General features: G+C 38.7%; 1 protein-coding gene across 1 annotated transcript in view; it reads right to left on the bottom strand.

Moving 5' to 3' along the window:
• Positions 1–867: 867 nt before the first annotated feature.
• LOC104162116 (arginine-glutamic acid dipeptide repeats protein-like) overlaps positions 868–18573 on the bottom strand; it is a gene marked incomplete at its 3' end in the record, with an annotated part of 95966 nt that continues 78260 nt past the window's right edge. The window contains exons 7-9 of the mRNA XM_009700767.1: positions 16306–16430; positions 15324–15423; positions 868–966 (exon numbers count right to left, since the gene is read on the bottom strand). Of these exons, the coding sequence (XP_009699069.1) occupies positions 868–966; positions 15324–15423; positions 16306–16430 (324 nt within the window). The remainder of the gene's footprint in view (positions 967–15323; positions 15424–16305; positions 16431–18573) is intronic.

Genomic DNA, 18573 nt, shown 5'->3' with positions numbered 1-18573 from the left:
CTGTGTCTACTACGTTGTGGAAGTCGATGAGACTTACCAGGATGTTAAATTGTGCGAGCCCAAATCCCTCAGTAATTGCAGGTCCATAACTGTGAGGGCACAGTATAAGACAGATGCACTGCTTTCAGTACAGTTCTGAAGCCTGACAATTTCTACACACTTTAAAGTGAATGCGGATGACATGGCTAAATCCCAGCTTTCAGATAATCTATATTTTTGGTCTGCTCTTTGTCAAAGATTCATCCATCAAGAACTATGCCAGCAATTCTAATTCTGTATGAGGGAAAGAAGGGACTTAAACTCTGTTTAGGAGAGATGCTGACATCCAACCTCCCATTAGCCAACTTGAGCTGATGCTGTAAGCCTCCTGCAATACCAGCAAGAAAAAACAGCAAAACACACAGAAACAGCAACAACAAAACAAAAACAAAACAAAACAAAACAACAAAAAAACCCCAAACCCCAAAAAAACAGGGACAGTACTTTGTATGTCTTTTACATCTTGTCCTACTCCAATTAATGAACGTGGCCAGCCTTCCTGGAGGTGAAAATGAAAGTGAAATTTAAAGTCCAGAAGTTTTGCAGCTGTCCATTTACCCTACAGCATCCTCTCAAAAACCATCACTTGATCTTCTCCTCTCTTACTCTACTATTAGAAAGGTATTTTCCCCAGTCTAGGAATGCTCTGTATATTGAATGAGGGCCCACTAACCCAGAATTGTGCAAAAATTTATCCTGTGAAGCAAATTACTTGCCCCTCTTCTCTCCCGTAAAGACAATCTCTTTAGAAAAAAAAAAGAAAGAAAGAAAGAAGGCAAGAAAAGCAACATGAACTATAAGGCTCAAGGGAATAATTCATTTCCCTACCACTTCATCTTCAGTCCAACACTTCTCAATCAGTTTTGGCACAGGCTTCTTCACCAAGCGCTGCAGGGCTTTTCCAGCATCGTAGTTACTTTCATGTAGCTAAAAAATAAAGAAGACAAATTGATCATTCAATGGAATTAGCAGCGATCTGGTACTGGAGAAAAACCACTAAAGGGGGCCACATGAGATGTTCTATGCCTAATTATTTTTACTGTTGATATATGAAGTGAAATTTAAACAACCTGAAGGGTAATTGGGGTTTTATTAGCAGAAGAAATAGCATTAAACCAAGTATATTTTCCCCTTCCTTCCTAAACTTCTCCCAGATAATGTCTGAGCCCATAAAGCACTGAAGATTTTTTGGTTAACTTGAAAAAAATATTTTTCACATTAGAAAGTCCATGGAAAATTTAAAAAAGCTCCAACAAAATATTTTTCAAAATGAGTTGTATTTTATGCAGCATACTTTGTTCAGATTAGTAAAACCAATCGGAAAAACTAACATACAGGGGGGATTGCAAGCCATGGGATGTCATCCAAAAAATTCTCCTTTTTTTTTTATTGCACCACAAAGATCACCATGCTGTAGGAAAACAACTATGGAAGAGAAACAAAACCTGTACAGAGAGCTACAGCAGTACATAAAAACAGCTAGGGATGTCTTGAGTTGACATTACTGTTTCGGCTGGTCACAGCCTACCATGGACCTTATTTTCTGCCATAGATTCAGTATCTATATGATCAAAAGCTGTCTGAAGTAGACAGCACACGTTTAAATCAGGATGAGGTAGAAAAATAACTACACTGAAAAAAAAAACCACTCAACAATGAACCCATGAGAATCTCCAGCTCTTAACTCCTGGTAGAAAACATTTAGCACACTGTAGATTTATAGCCTGTTCTATCTTCAAAGTACAGTGGGATTTTAAGAACTGAAGGACTAGTCAGGAGCCTGCTCTGTGTCTTCAGGAAATGATCTCAAAGAAAAAGAAATATTGCTGGGATGACAAGAACTGAATTATCTTCCTACACCCAAAAGGGAGAACAATTTTACATGCCAACTTCCCTATTTTTTTTCCTACACAGACAAGAGGTAGTTTTTCTAAACAACGTGCTCAGCAAACCAAAGCTTCAAAGCTATCGATTAACATCACAATTTTACAGAGCCTCAAAAGTTTATTTACAATAGGGACAACCAAAACATGATTCTGTACATCGATTATCTCCTGCTTTTCCTTCCCACCCAGAATTTATCCCAAACCTTCTGCATCCCACTCTGTGGAAGCATCCATGCTGCTAGACCTGTGCTTAATCCGTCTTAGAAAACATTTCAACACGTACTACAATTCTTGAACTTTTCCCAAGCCTAATGAACTGAACAGGGATCAAGATACAATTACTGAACAGTGACAAGATATTAACTACTGGCTCACTATTAATATAAAGTTATAACACAACCTGATTACAAGAGGAAAAAATTCCTCATTTTTCTTACGTCAAAGGACTCAAAATTTAGAACAGCACTCTGCTTCAAAGAAAAACAGCAAGATTACTTTCTTATTGCTGCTCACTTTAGCTATTTACATCTCTCAATCAATTCGTAAGTACCGATTACATACATTTGACAACGCAGAGGACCAGGTCAGCTATAAAAGCAGAAGTGCACAGCCCTCTAGAAAATCAGGCCAGTCAAAAGTCATACTGCATACCTCCTACTGACAGGGCTGAACACGTTATCAGCCATGTTAAAGAAGAAATTAGTACATTACGGGTTACACTTCACACAAATTGGCTCAAGTCTTCTATCATCAGTAGGAACAGATCTTGAACTGGTGAAGATGCTCTTCCACCTCCACCAAGTTATTGAGGCACTCAGATTTATTTATACTTGAGGGACTTTTAAAGAAAATAAAGTATTTCTGAAAATAAAAGGTCACTATTGGGCAAAGACCTCTGATCATTACCTGCAATGTGTTTTCAGAACAACTAGTAGTGTTCCCTTAACTGGCTAAACATTTTTTTTCCCCCTTACCAACAACTAAAATAACAACAGCATACTGGATGTTACGGCAGTAAAACAAGCGCTTGGCTAATATAATGGGAACAAGAAAGAAAACTAAGCCAGAGTTGTTTTTCTATTAATTTTCAGCTTTCTATATGGCACCTATGGGGAAGTTACAGATACTCTGTGCAATATTTACATGTACTAATGCAGAGTAACCATAGAAAACGCTTCCATTTCAAAAAGATAATTTCCTCCCCACCCCGCTTCTTCAGCTATCTGATCTCTGCAAGCTACAGCCAAGAGATGCATTGACACATCGGAGCCATCCATAGCACCTCGCACTGCCCTGTGTCAGGGAGATGCATTACCTGAGATCGCTTAGTAGAAACCATGGCTTTCAAATCCGTCTCCCCAGGTGAAATTTCCTAATGTACAACAGAACCACGGCTTGTAAATCTGCCTCTCTTGAATAGATTGGTGTCAGCTCCCAGGACCGCACCTCCATGCAAGTCAAACAACAATCTCGGGCCATCTTAGGTAAGCCACGAGTCAACTGGTAAGAGCAGAAAGCTGGGCTTGCAGTGCCACTGCTCAATGCCAATACTCAACCACCACCACTGACTTTAAACTTTGTTTTTAACTTGTTTTCTTTAAGACTCCTGTGGTATGCAATATCTACGTAAAGGCATGAAAATAAGATGCTGTCTTTTCTACCAGGGACACGTTAATTTTTCTCCTTGTTCACACTCCAGCACTGGGAACAGATCCGTCTTAAAGAAAAAAGGATTGCTTGTTTTGCCATCTCACCTTGTAAATGCTTTTTTCTGCGCACGCCACTACTTAAAAGATTTTTCACTTAGGAAATTTGACAGCGTTGAAGAGAACAGTGCTTCTGTTTCTTTTCCCTCTTTGCTCCCTCCCAAAACATGCAGTAATGTCAAAGCCTCTTTGTAACTTGGAGGGCATCTTTATTTTGCCTCAAGGACAACACGTGTTTTCCCCTGGCAGCCCTACTGCCCAAGCGGTTCAATCTGCAAAAAAATCAGGCAAGCACAGAAAGAATGGACTGGTCTAACAGGCAACTGCTCTGGTTACTGAAAAACAGAAGAGTTTACAGGCCATCAGAACTGCCCCAAATCAGCAACAGAAAATACGAGCATTAACTTTTGACCAAGTAATTACACTAATAACAATCACAAAACTCGTAAGCACAGACGTGAAAGAAGAGTCAGACAACAGAGAAGACACAGATGTGAAAACAAGAGACCTGATACAGGTTTAGAGTGTCCTGAAAAATGTTACTTTTAGCAAGCATGGAAAAAAAAGTGTTTATAAGTGTCAGGAATAGGATAATGCAGCAAAAAGGAAAAATATTTTCTATTAAGTGCCAGAGTTAAATTTACACATTTCAAACTGGCTCATTCTCCGCTTACTACTTTCGGTCATTTAATATATATAAGCACTTTATTGGCAAGCAACTCAAACATATAAATAATAGCTAATGATGACTGCCTACGGTTTCATTAACTTCTGGTTGAACTTTTCAAGGTATTGCTATAAACACTAGAATACTACCCTGTCATCTAGAGAATCACCATTTTTAGCATTAACTCTGCCATCTAAATTTTGAACCACTGTGATATTATGTAGGTCTACAACCGCGACAAAAGGAATCAACACAAATGTACCTATACTTTAAAACAGAAAATACAGCAACTTCTGTATCAGTAGAGAGGATTTTAGATTAAAGAAAAATCCTGAATGTGCACGTGTCCAAAACCCTCATTTATATTACAACAGTCATTAAACAACACTAGATCACAGGCAAGCCTTATTAGCATAAAGTCTGCGCATTCCCACAAGGTTTCAAGTTTCTACTCCAGCTTCTCAGCAGAACTGCCATTTTCCGTCTGTGTGATGCTGCAAATAAATTCTCCTTTTGGCATGGCTCAGCTGTCAGGCACCTCTGTTCTGTAATGAACCCATGAATTACATCTTGCAGCTCTGACATCTCTGGTCTTGCTCATCAAAATATTGTTCTTCAATTGTAATTTATAACTTAATTTAAATGTCCCTTTTACTGTGACCTTTTTAGATCAGAATGGCATTGCATCTGGCAGCTTCTACTTGAGCAAGGCATCCTTTTGCAATTACAGTCATTATGATCTCCGCTGAAAAGCCCATCCGAGTTAGGCTGCATTCATCCTACCATATTAAATAATTGCAGTCCATTAAGAACACAGTTAGATTCCAGAGTCTTTTTCTAAGGAAAAATCGCTACTATGCAGTGAGACAGTAGTACTGAATTACTGTGAAATCTACCCAGAAAAGCCAATAAAAGCAGAAGGGACCGCTCAGCCAGCACACACGTTCGTGGGGATGCAGTCACGTCCAGCTTTTATAGGACAGCACTGGAATTCAGGAGTTCTCCAGGTTCGAGTGCTGGCTCTTCCACTGAATGACCACTGGTCACGGACAAATGCCATCACTTGTCAGGGCACAAAGACACAAAGCCTGACCTGCCAAACATGCGGTAAATACTACCAATATCACAAGAGCATTTTAAGACTCAACTAATACAGATGAGTCAAAAGAAATTTTTCACTGCTGCCAAGCAAGATACTTCAGTGGAACTGTAAAAGAAAATGGTATTTGCCTGGTACTGCACTGTCGATATTTACATAACATCCCTATTTAAGGACCGGTCATTTTAACCTATGCAGGCTTAAGAACACTGTACTTATTAATGAGGGATTTGCTCCTCCCGCTCAAGGGGACAACGGTCAAGATACCCAGTAGTTCTCTGCAAAACTGTAGCATGTTTAAGAGGGTAGAAAAAGAGGAGAGAGAAGGAAAGAAGACAACACGGAAAATGAAAAGCAGAATGAGAATTACTGCCATGTGGCTTGAGTAGCTAGGTCTTTTGGTGTAATTACTCTAATTTAAGCACCTAATTTAATACAAAATGTAATTCAGGCCCCTTCTTTCACTAGCAGAGCTGACAAATTTCAGTTTGATGCAGATACTCTTTACAGCTACAGACATCTTGCCTTACCATCAAATGGAATATGCTCCACAGCAAATATAACTCATCAGGTGAAACAGCAAGAATCTGTTTTCAAATTTGCAGCATTCTTTAAAGTGCTCACCCTCCAAAATGGCAAGATTTGATTTTTATCAGCTGTATCTGATACCCAACAAGACACTAGCCCCAAATGCCCTTGAATTCCAGGAATTTCCTTCCCTCCTCCTCTTTGAAATTCTACCTCTTCCCCACCTGCTGCAACAGCCTAAACAATGTGGATCAGAGAAAAAATACACTGCCCTCCCAGACAACAAAACCACTTTGCTGAGCTCCCTCTGGTGCCCAAGGACAACGGAACCTTGAACCGATCAAGAACCTAAACTATCCAACAAAAAGACTCTGCCCAACAATCTTGTTTTGCCAACATGCCGTCACAGTTAACTTTTGCTTTATAACTAATTGACACAGCTTGGCCTGCAGCAGAATTTGAAACAAACACAAAAAAAAAGGTGACAGAAATCAGTAAGCTATTTCAAGAGAAAATTACTACTAGTTCTATTTTTTTAAGTCTGATTTGTGGCACCTGACAGCTTGAAAATATAGAAATTGGTCCCCACTGCTTTGGTAAAAAAAAAAAAGCAACTGCCATCTCTTCTCCCCCAGTTCTAAACTATTTTAAGCTTCTAAATAACTCTAATTGCTACAAAGTGATCTATGATGCTAAGGATTGAGATTAAAAAGGCAGATGCTGTGTTATATCCACTTTCCACTCAGTGGTACTGCCGAACAGCTCAGAACACAGCTGGAGAGCAGAGGACAGCAGAGGGAGCCAGCTGTGCCCGCTGGTTTGTGGGTCAACACAACGGGCATGGCCAGGGCTCCACAGGCATCCAGGGCAAGAACTTGCCAAACATCTGCAAAACTTGCAACAGCATTGAAAAAAACCAAACGTTTCCAAAAAAAAATATTTTACATATTCCTAAAAAATTTTTTAAAGTACCCATGGTAGTCATTTCTGGCCCTTTTTATCCACCCATTTCAACAGTTTCTCTAAAAAGATTTCCTGACTCATCTTACAAATAAAGTGCTGAAGTGTTTCCCCTAAGAGCAAGGATAAGGATGAATGAAAATTCAACGTGGCAAAGTTGTCTTATGCACCAGAAGTGGCTTCATTTTCCAACATGCCCAGGCAGAGAGTGATGGCCCCTGAAGTGCTATGCTACCTCATTTGAACCATGAGAGTAGCTGTTAATTAAGACTCATCCAAAAGGAAAACTAGTAATAATAAGAAAAGCTAACATATATTTAAATAATTTTTTATGCTTTCAACCTTGTCTGTAGTTAATGAACAAGAAAATCTGGTCTAAGGGCAAGTTAAAACAGGGAGTAATTTGTCTGGGTGACATCTTACTTAGAACCGAATTTCCTTAAACCGGTATTACACCGTCATGTTTGTCATTCATAATGACATGTTGCCATGTAATCGTGTGCTATGAGAAGTCAGAACAATGCTATTAGTAAAGAGAGATTTATACAATATTAGCATATGATTGTTTTGTCTTTCTACCACATAGTAGCATGCAAGCTTAAGTGGTGGTATTTTCTTACCATATGAGGATAAATAGAGTTGCTGGCTCTGATTTCCCTAGCAAAAATAAAACACACATCAAAATGACCAAAACCTCTGAGATTCACTCTTACACACCAAGTTTGCACACTGACATTTCCAGTTTCTTTTCTAGGGCCTGCTGTTTCATACAGCTGATGCTCACACTGACTCTTGAATCAGAACAATGGGTAAGGCAGAACACCGAGAATGAATTATTATTCAGGAACTTTTTAAAAACTGACAAAAAAAGTAGTAATTTAACTCCTCCTTGACCTGCATTCTCCAAGAAAAGAAGTGCAGAAACTCTGAACAGCAGGTATAGGTCAAAAGCAGCGAAGGATAAAAGAGGTCATGAGTTTCTAGCTTTGTATTAGTATGGAGCACAAAAAGGATGTCAGAACAGATCTGATACTAAATCAGAGCCCTGGAGGACAGAGGCAAAAAATGGGAGGAAGGGAGGGGAAGAAACTACACCAAGATTTACCCCAACTCTTACTCCACAGTACTTGCCAGCAGTAGTAACTATGTTTATGCTCAATATTCACCATGTCACTCTCTTCCCATGGATTGTCTGATCTAGGGCATCAGCTTTCTACCACAGAGCAGGATGAACTTTCTCAGCGTATTTTTTTCCAAACCTATTTGTCTGCCATTTCTGCTCTCCCAAATCACTGCTGTAGTATCAAACACTTCTTTTGACAGTTCTAATCTGCAGGGCTTGCCAGCTCTAATTCTTGTAACAGACCCTCGTCACATTAAGACATTTTAAAAATCAGTTCTTCCAGTCTTTGCATATCTAAATTCTACATATGACGACTTACTAATATCCTCACAAGTTTTTGCCTACTCTTCTCCTGAAGATGAAGCCATGATTTCAGATAAGTTCTAACATCACCCCTATGGTGCAAAATGAGATGACGACAAGGAAAGAACCCCTTTTGCTCCTCTCCTCCCCACATAGACATCAGCCTCAATCAGCTTCTGCAGTGCTTCCTAATACAGTATTGGGGGACATCAGTAACTCACACTTTCTTTTAACGATGCATCAGAGGCAACAGCTCTCGTTTCTTTAGAGAAAGTGCACAACTCTGAGCAAGAGGGGAACGCAGAGTTTTTGCTTGTGTGCCACAATCAGCTACGTGTCGAAACAGACACAGGCGTCTGCCTAAAATGAACGTGATAAAGGCACACAGCAGGCAATACCAGCCTACGGATTGTTTCACTTCACTCTTTCTTGTATTACAAATGAAAGCACATTCAGAGTGCTAAGGGATCCAATTATTACCAGAAATGTGGGGGTTTAAAATGAAAAGGTCTGTCTTTCTTGCCTGTTAACTTTGAGAAGGACATCCTTAAGTTTTAACTAAGGGTAAGCCACCAGAAATCTTTCCACTGGAAGAACGATCTGAGATGTTCCTACCTCCTCAGTTGTGCCGATTCAACTATTCAATAGCTGTCCTACACACCTCACATGTGAAATGATGTTACTCTAAGAGTATCCCACAAGTGGCATGTGCTTTGTTTTGAAAAACGCACAGAACCACTCAAGTACCACTTTGGAGATCACACTGAAGTTTTCATAACCAGAATACTGTCAAAAAGCCGCAACACACTTCTCTGTATTTACAGGATACCTCTGCAGATCCCTAATAAGTCTACAACAATCACGCCAAAATCCTCCTATACAATTCTCAAAGTAGACAAAGTTGTGAGGGTGGGATAAGAAAAGGCAGAAAATACTGAGGAAAACACCTGTGAAAACAAGAACAGTTATTCATAAGACATACTAATAAAACTTTGGCTATTGCGTGCACGTAGCAAGCTATGTAACAAGCTTCCATAAGGTCCTGCTGTGTATCACGTGTAAAGAACTACCACACTGTGATACAAGTACATGTAAATATTTGTTTTCCATCTCAAAAAAACCCCACAAAACCCACACAATGGAGTTGGAGACTTACTGCTTGCTAAGTTTGCATGTTACTTTTTCTAATGTACAAATCCAAGTTTCAAAATGATTGACGTTTAACAGACCTGCCTATAAGCTCTCTATCACGCAAGAGCTTACAGCATTTCTAACAAATGCAACAAAAAGGCGTCACTACTGACATATTAGTGTAAACGAACCTGGAGGAAATTACAGACTCACAGTACAGTTATCACTTCGGAATTCAAATTGCAGAAGTGATTTACGCAGCTCTGGATATTAAGAGAAGGGCTCATCCTATTACATTTGAAGGCAAAAACTTCTTTCAATTCCTAAGGACCAAGACAAAAATTACTTCAGTGATCCACATGCCATTGCAATGAGTCTTCCCAGGACTGAAGTACAATTTTAAAACTTGGCTCTTAAGATGATGTCTGTACAGTTTTCTGGTACTCTTTCTTAATCTGATCTTTAATGCTTCCAGATCTGACAGTTAATAAAGGCAAAACTCAATGTCATTTCTGCTTTTAAGAACATTTAAATGACTTTCTATTACTTTTTTTTCGTAGGGCAATACTGAACTGCATGGGAAAAACTTAACCTGAGTTGTCTCACACTGCAAGTCGCAGTCCAGTAATTTGCTTAAATGTTTTGGCACTGTATGTTAGCTTAAAAGTATGCCATGGATAAGGAAGATGTTCTCCCTAACAAGCACTAGGATCATTTCTCCAAGAAGTTCTCAGTCCCACAACTAAGGGACACTCAAGTACTGAAGTTTCTACATCAAAAAGGTGTTCTGCAAAACATAAGGTCAGAATTGGAGTCTCTATATGAACTCAGGAGAACAAGGACAAAACAAACAAACAAATAAAAATACAGTTTCATTTGCCTATCTGAACATGCTTGGATTTGATCCTGTCACAGAGCTTAAGCACAGGGTTGTCTTTATTTTCATTTGAAAATTGGAACTCCTTCTCCCCATGCTCTACCTAAGTATTCCAGACAGCCCAGGTTACCCACCAATTGCAGGTGTTACAGAAGAAATTTATCCACAAGTAAAACACGCTGGCACCACAACTGGCCTTTTTATTATTTTTTTTACAACTACTTCCACAAGACTTTTCTTCCTTCTACAGAAGAGAACACAACAGTGTGTCAAATATTTGCACTTGCAAGCAAAGAATGGTAAAGCAAAATGAGGTAGTTAATTAAACTAGCCTGACTTGGAAAGGGAATGAATTCTAAGGTTTTTCCAATTGATTTCCAAACTTCAGTTAGCTTGGAACAGACAACAAAAAAAGACCAAAAAACAACCCACAACTGGCTGATTATGTCCTGGCTCTCCTGCATGATTTTCTTACTACGGGTCTCCACAGATATCTTGTAAATATAGTGTTTTGAGGGGCTTTGTGATGGTATTCTGATTATTAAAAAGCGATGCCTATCCAGACTCAAAGCCCAAAAGTGCTAAAAAGGCAAAGTGCATTACAGTCAATTTTGTATTAATTACAAAACTTTCACACTGACCATGCTGGCTCTCCGAATGCAGAATGTCGTCCACAGTGTCTCAGTATATTGTCCACAGTGACCCAAAACAAAGTTTGGGAGTAACTCAAATTAGTATTTCCATTTCCTTTTTCACTTATTAGGAAGAGTTCTGCCTCAAAGCAATGTGGTTCTCCAGATCACAAGATAGGAGGAACTGGGTAGCTATAAAAAAATTAAAATGTTTCCATCCTCTACCATTTCACCAATAAAAACGGTTTCACAGATTACTGTTCAATTATGAAACTGGAAAAATAAGTGTACCGAATATGCATGTTTTCATTTTACATGAGTAATATTTTAAGGTCTAATGCATCAAATGACCTTTGTTCATGAATATTTAAACAAAGCACAGAAACTAGCTAGTTTTAGAAAGTCAGCCAAATTCAGCTACCAGTTCTGTGGCCGCGCAACAAAAAAAAGACCCTATCTAAAAATATCATGGTGAAAGCCTTTCAGGAACTACTATGTCCTCCTCCGTACCTCTCAGTATGACAGCCAGCACTCACCAGGAAGGCACAAACTCCAAATGAAAACTTTATTTCCTTCCTAAGGGTTAAGATGACAAAGGTGGCATCAAATCCCAATAGCCAAACAAAGAAACAGGAGTTGAAATTTACCTGGAACATTAAGTGAATAATCATTTCAATGAGCTGATACATATGTTGCATTGTGCCTTCTGTGATCTTCATTTCTATCTGGTATAATTAACAATCAATCATTCTGGGGGCTACAGCATCTGTTATTACAGAAATAAAACACTAGCAAAGGAGCTTGTCAAGACTGATTTATATGAAGTGCTGCTCTGAAGTTTATTGGATTTCCATAATAAGAAATCATACCATATCAAATTTTTTTACATTAATCTTCTGGGTTGCATATGATAATTCCTAAACAAAACCACAACTTAGTGCAGGGTAAGATTCTCACAAATTATTTATTACATAAATCTGATACATTTTAAACAGACAGTGAACAGGAAGATAAAAAGGGCACCATTTTGTCAGGACAACAAGTTACCTAAACTGTTTTAAGTTAGTCAAAAGGTTGGTTCTCAGAAATAAGTCTAAGTTGCCTAAAATATCCCACCTGACAGAACTATTACTCTTAAGAAAATACTTTTCTAGAAAAGTTCAAGGTGAACAAGGAAAGTATCTTCACCGGTTTCTAATAAACCAAACATCACAGAAGCCTAAGGACCTTTCAACAGTCATTAAGGTCAAACCTTGCAGATCATATTTTCTTGGAAGTACAACATTCCACGTTCAGGCAGACTATTCAGTGGCAACTACACTGTGTCTACACAGGGTTGAAAACTAGCGTAGAGAGGAACGGAGGACTTGTACCACAATACCTACAAAAGAGAAACTTCAGCAAAGCTGAAGTTAATGAGATGATTACAAGACCACAGGGCAAGTCTTACTGCTATACATTACAACGTCATAATGAGGGGAAGGGAAAGTCATGACAACAGCAGTCAAAAATATTACACACAGACAAACAAGATTCTTAAGAGGATAAATTAAGAGTTTGTATAGCACTTTTGTTTCAGAAGTGTGAAACCCTCCCCCATTCAGAAAATGAATCAGCAGTGATTTTCTAAAATAGACATGCACTAGAAATACAAAGAGAAAAGAATCAGAAGAGCAGAAACAAAAATATTTTGGGACTAATCTATGTCTCAGAAGCAAGAAGTCTGTAAGTGCAACTACAAGCTCCTTAGATTCCCAAGTGATTAAAGGGGGTAATTAAAGCAGATAGTGAAGCAGTGAAGTTAAATGAACTAATCTGCATTAGTCTTTTATTATAGATGACAAGGGGAAAGAAGTTCCAATTCCAAAACCTCTTTTGATGATTACTGGCCTTAATAGAGACTGGAGGCTCTAAGAAGGAGCTAGAAAAACTCTAGAGCGGTAAGCCACCAGAATCAGATGGCATCCATCCCAAGAGAAAGGTAGGAAAATCTAAAACAGGCAAGAAACTGAAGTGGATGTGCAATACAGACTGAACTGCAATTCTTATCAAACAGTATAAAAATCTTTAGCACACTGGCTATCTTTAGGAAAGGAACCAAAGGACTAAGATTTATACATTTACCTCAGTTCTGAAGTGCACTGTGGAGCACTGAGAATTAACACTTGACTTTGCAGACGTAGAAGTGAGAACAACAAGGAAGCATTTCATTTGGGTACAGAATTTGATCTTGGATTTCAGCTGGTTACACATGCGAGCATATAGATTATACTTAAACAATTTTGCACAATAAGAATTAAAGTTCTGTTGCTGTTTATTTAGTATTACAGGGGCACATTTTAGATCTTAATCTTATTTTACTTCTCTCTGTTGCAGGAAACAAGGCAAAAATTGATGCATTCTGTGAAATCGCGTAATCAAACAGAAGCAGAAATAAACCAAAACACCAAGGCAAGTGATTTGGTAAGGTAATGTTACGTAAGGAACATTTCTCATGTTAATAATACAGGCATTTTAACTTTAGTGTAGATATCAAGTCATACATACCTAATCATGGACTTGACCAGCTACAAACCAGTTCTACAACTTATACAGATTGAGCTTCTTTTTAATATTCTGAAGTATTTAGAAGCTTCATGTAATGAGATGCTTTACTGACAGTAAAGAAACAGTTAAGCATAATTAATCCGATAAAATCAGTTCCACTCACTTTAAGACAACCAAATAACAACATGCTTAGGATATTTCCTCTAAACAAACAGCTAATGTTCTCTGTTGCAGTGATGGTCAGTTTCTGATGTGTATCACAACCATCTACAAGCTTTTAAGGATTTTATAAATAAATGGTTAAAAACTATGCAACTGTAAATAATTAAAGCATAGCAAGCAGAGGCAGACATAATATTGTGGTCATCAGGTGATATTTAACATTAGCCAATTCACAGAAGTACACCACACTAAGTCGTTTTTCGTTGGTATCACTGGTCAGTTTATTTTTACTGAATGAAAACAAATTACTTGAGCCTCAAGCATTTTGAGCAAAGAAAGCATGGGTCGCTCTAGATAGTCACGGTGCTGGACGCTGAGGCAGAGTATTCTTAACACCACTTTTAGGAAAGGAGATCTTTAAAAATTAAATCTGAAGCTACACACTGCATCCTCTCTTGACAGTTTCACAAAAAACATGGCTCAGCTGAAGCTGCTCCCAGCTTCCAGTCCTACCAGCTGTCCATGGAGTCTAGACATTTCTCTATTGATTACCCCTAAAACATATTACAGGTCTAGCTAGAAACTCATTCAGCAAAGGGTACATCCTATCCTTTCCACAGCTTTCACAAGCGCCTGCGATTAGAATGTAGCCAATAACCATGAAAATGACAGGACATAACTCAACTGTTCATACCTCCAAGATGTGTTTTATGGATAAAAGGCGACATAAAAAAAGGAAGAATGAAAATTGTTTATTGGTAGAGTCAGTTTCTTCAGAGTAACACATGACCAGTTACACATAATTCCTTTTATTATATTTCAGGAAGGAAGCAATGAAGACACAACAAAGGTCAGCTTAGAGTCACTACCACCACAATTCTCCAAAAGCTTCAGATAAGGCTCTGGGGAAACCACCAACTATAGATTTCACTATGTTACCAAAAAAAATGGAATGACAGACAAGTTTCCTCATCTTGACCTTAAAAACTCATTTCATGTATCAAGATTTACTGATGCTAGTGCTCCCCAGCCTCCTCAAAACAGTTAATTGTTGTGGCTACACTGCAATTGTGTGAGCATCTCAACATACACTCACATCTATATAACTACTCAGTAACGCTTTATTTATGTACATTACGTTTATGCAAGAGATAACTGGACACACATGCATCCAAATATAAATGACAGCGAAGACTGGATCATGAGTGGGATGAACTCCAGACAGTCATTACCACAATTACCACATACATGACACTATACCTCTGATGGCATTACAAGTTTTTCTTCCGGGAAATAACTGTTTTTTCCTACAGGTAGAAGCTAGCTGGACTGAATGATAGGACCAATAGCCAGGTCAGGTGCCAGCTGAATAAAGGGACAATTCCAGCTGGTCTACTTGACCTGAGCAGCTTCCTATAGAGCATTCACTGCTTGTCATCCCAAAGGCACCACCCAAAAGTTTATCACTGGAGTTCTGTATGTTACATCTTTGAAAACTAGTCGGTATTTGAAAGGAAGTTATGATATCCTAAACTACTACCATAGTCTTATTGTGATCCTAAAATCTATTTTACCTGCTAAACATTGTATGCACTATATGCTTTAAGTAGTCCAGAAATAAACAGGAAGATTGTTCTTCCACACAGTAGTTCTACATACTTACTGTATTGAGTGCATTAAGTGTAGTGTCGTCACGGGAGGCTGCAACACAACCATCTTCTGTGGATCCTCCATCACACATGCCTGCAAAAGCTGCCATGCTCCTTTATAGTTTGAGGGGAAAAAAGTTTAAATTCTTCAGCTGCTGTTTGATGCACACATCATACAATACACAAATAGTATATTCACACATTAAAACACAAATTTCAGGGCCTTGCAACACTGTGGAAACAAGTAAAACCAGGCACCACAAACACTGCTATTTGTTAGGTAAACCCGAGTCACCTCAGCATATGGAATGATTAATTCAAAATTAAAATCCAATCTAAAGTGGATTTCATAAATTAAAAATCTGCACTGCAGTAGTACCAAAGCCTGATCAGGATTATGGAAGATATAACCTCCATACATGAGGACAGAGTCTCACCAGAGACAGCAAACCTGTTGTTGTAATCTTAGTTTCATTAAGTTAGAAAAGTGACTTCAACTGCACATTGCCCCCACCTCTAAATTCCTGCAAACTACAAGCAATTTGCTCATACTCTGAATTATGAGGCCCACCAGTGCATCTGATAGATCTCTGGCATGCCTGGTAGATTAATGTGAAACTGAAATGCAAACTAGAGTGCATCCGAAAAACATTTAGTCTCCGAAAGAATCCTATGCTATCACGGCTATTCTACTCGAAGCAGTTACTTCCCTTGTTACATGGTATGCATCCAATGCTCTTTCTATCATGCTAGCACCCACTGCTGGCTTTGCATTTTAAATCCAAAAGCCACAGCCGATGGAACAATTCTGTGTTGGCTCAACATCAAATGAGAGCATGCTTGTCTTGAACTAAACAGTTCAGCTTATCCAGTTGACACCCATGCTACATCAAAACAGAACAGAGAGGAGTGACCACAGCCAACCGCACGTACATGGCAGCCCCCATTTCCACTACAGCCTTCTAAAGACGTTGGTAGTATCTTGGCTGAAATTACCTTGCTGCCCTAAGGTACATAAGTAAGTCACAGTCATTGACTCCTGGCATCCACACAAGCTCTTCATGCTGTGTCACTGTGTCACCATCTGGGGAAGGAAACGGCTGCAGATCAGGAAGCTTAGCCTGGAAAATAAAGGAAGAGTTCATACAGACATTACAGTTGTGAACAGTGTTAGGAGGATGCACAAGTGTTATTACTCATGAAGTTTGTAAATACTCTGGAATTATTATGATCTCACAGATGGAAGACATTCAGACAACAGGTGGTGAAGCTATTTGATCCAAGTTTCAGAAGTTTGAGGAAACTGGGTCATCAAGCCCCCACCTAGTCACTTTATCCAGCATTCCTTCTTTTAGAAGGGCAGTTCATTTTCTAACAATTATGCAGGGTTAACGCCACCTCTCAGTCCATCACTACTGAAGTGCTTCTATATACAGACCAAGCGCAAGGATATCTGTAGAAATATTGCAGCTTGAAAGAAAACCATTTTGTACTGCGTACGTAGTCCTCCGTTGCATAGAAGTCAAATGTTGTTGGGACAATTTACCCTCAAAGAGACAGTTAGTTTTCATTTGTCAAAAAGATGCTGTTACAACTCCCGCTTGCCAGGCTAAAGCGTACTCATATAACACACTAATATGAAAGAAGGAAAGAATGTGGCTACCATATGCGTACCATTTTACGTCAGTAAAAAACCCTACACATTTGACACTACATTTAAAATTAAGTCCTCAGTAAATCATTAAAACTCTAATGAGAAACCGAGACATTTCCTGAAAGTGAGAGAGCTCAGTGAAATGAACTCTGCCACTAAATAAGTATTACACTGTATCCAGAGACCCAATTAGCATCTTTAGTCATCTACTGCTATGGGATGAGATAGCTGAGAGCCTCTTCAGAAACAGCTTTTAAGCCCTATAATTACCTCCTATGCTTACAAGGCTAAACATATTTGAGAGGCAACATTTATACATAACCAGTAATTACAAGTCACAGGTTCAGATGACTTTCATGTTCTGCTCTTTAATCCGTACTTTATTTTACTTCTTGCCTGGGAAAATGGATGTGTCATTGATCTTCTCTTCCAGAAAAGGATAAGCAAGCATTATACCAGGATGAGATTTCTATGAGAGCTATGCATTCTAGTAACCAGGGTGCTTTCACAAATTAACGTTCATCCTTATGTACCCTAGGAACGTGCTTAATTACTTGAGTTACTCCTAAGAGCAACCTCTTCTTGAACACCTCTGGTCATTAATTTGTTAGCCAAAAGTTTTCATAGGAGAACACTTAGTAGAGACCCACTCCCCTCCTCCTATGCATGTAAATTTTGAGAACAACTGCAATTCTACAAAACATTTATCTTCCTTTGTGTCCCTACTTGCTAGTATGATACAAGCAGTAGTTCGAGGTATCTGTGCACAGAATATCAAAAAAAACCCAAACCAACAATCTTCTAGCATCTGTTACATTCAGAATTTAAGGAAAGCGAAGGCAACCGCTATTGGGATCTCTGGTTTGTTTCCGGATTCTGCTACATAGACCTTATTCTCAATAAGGTGGATGAAGGAATGCGTATTCCCTGAGTTAACAAAGCCCAGCGTGTAGAGGAAACTACTTTACACTTTCCACAGAATGAATCAGACTATGGAACAGAAAGCAGCAAATATCATCTTCCATCTGACTTCCTCCCGCAGCCTACAATCAACCATTCATATATCTTAAGATTATACCTTATACTAATTAACAGGATGAAGCTATATCCTCTTAGCGATGACATTTCACAGAAACAAAGATGCTCAGCAAACGAGTGAAAGAACAATGGAAGCTTGAAATATTAAACAAGCAAAAGTTAACAGTATTCTGAACCAGTGGGTCTTCTTCCTACTTTTTTTTTTCCATCCATAAATGTATCTGGTAATTATACCTTACAGCACAGGTGACTAATACCTGCCAAAATATTAGATGACAATTTGAGATGAAAGTTGTTTTGAAGGTATCATTTACAGTACTCATTACGACTAGTGAAGAGATGACTACAGGTTTAACTGCCAAATACTTTTTTCCTCTAAATGCAAAACAACCTTAAGAATGTTATATAGGTTCCATAAATATTTACTTTCACTAGTTATTAAACAAGATTTTAAAGAGAGTCTGAATGAATATTCATCACTTGGATGCAAAAACCCAGCACTTGGACAGTACAAAGCCAGTTCCACAGGTAAAAGAGAGCACCCGGTTCCTAGCGATAGACCTGGCCTTATA

Source organism: Cariama cristata, unplaced genomic scaffold (assembly GCF_000690535.1).
Source record: "Cariama cristata isolate BGI_N322 unplaced genomic scaffold, ASM69053v1 scaffold11035, whole genome shotgun sequence".
NCBI classification, from domain to species: Eukaryota; Metazoa; Chordata; class Aves; order Cariamiformes; family Cariamidae; genus Cariama; species Cariama cristata.
Note: the sequence above shows the minus strand (reverse complement) of the source record. Positions and strands in the feature narration are given on the sequence as shown.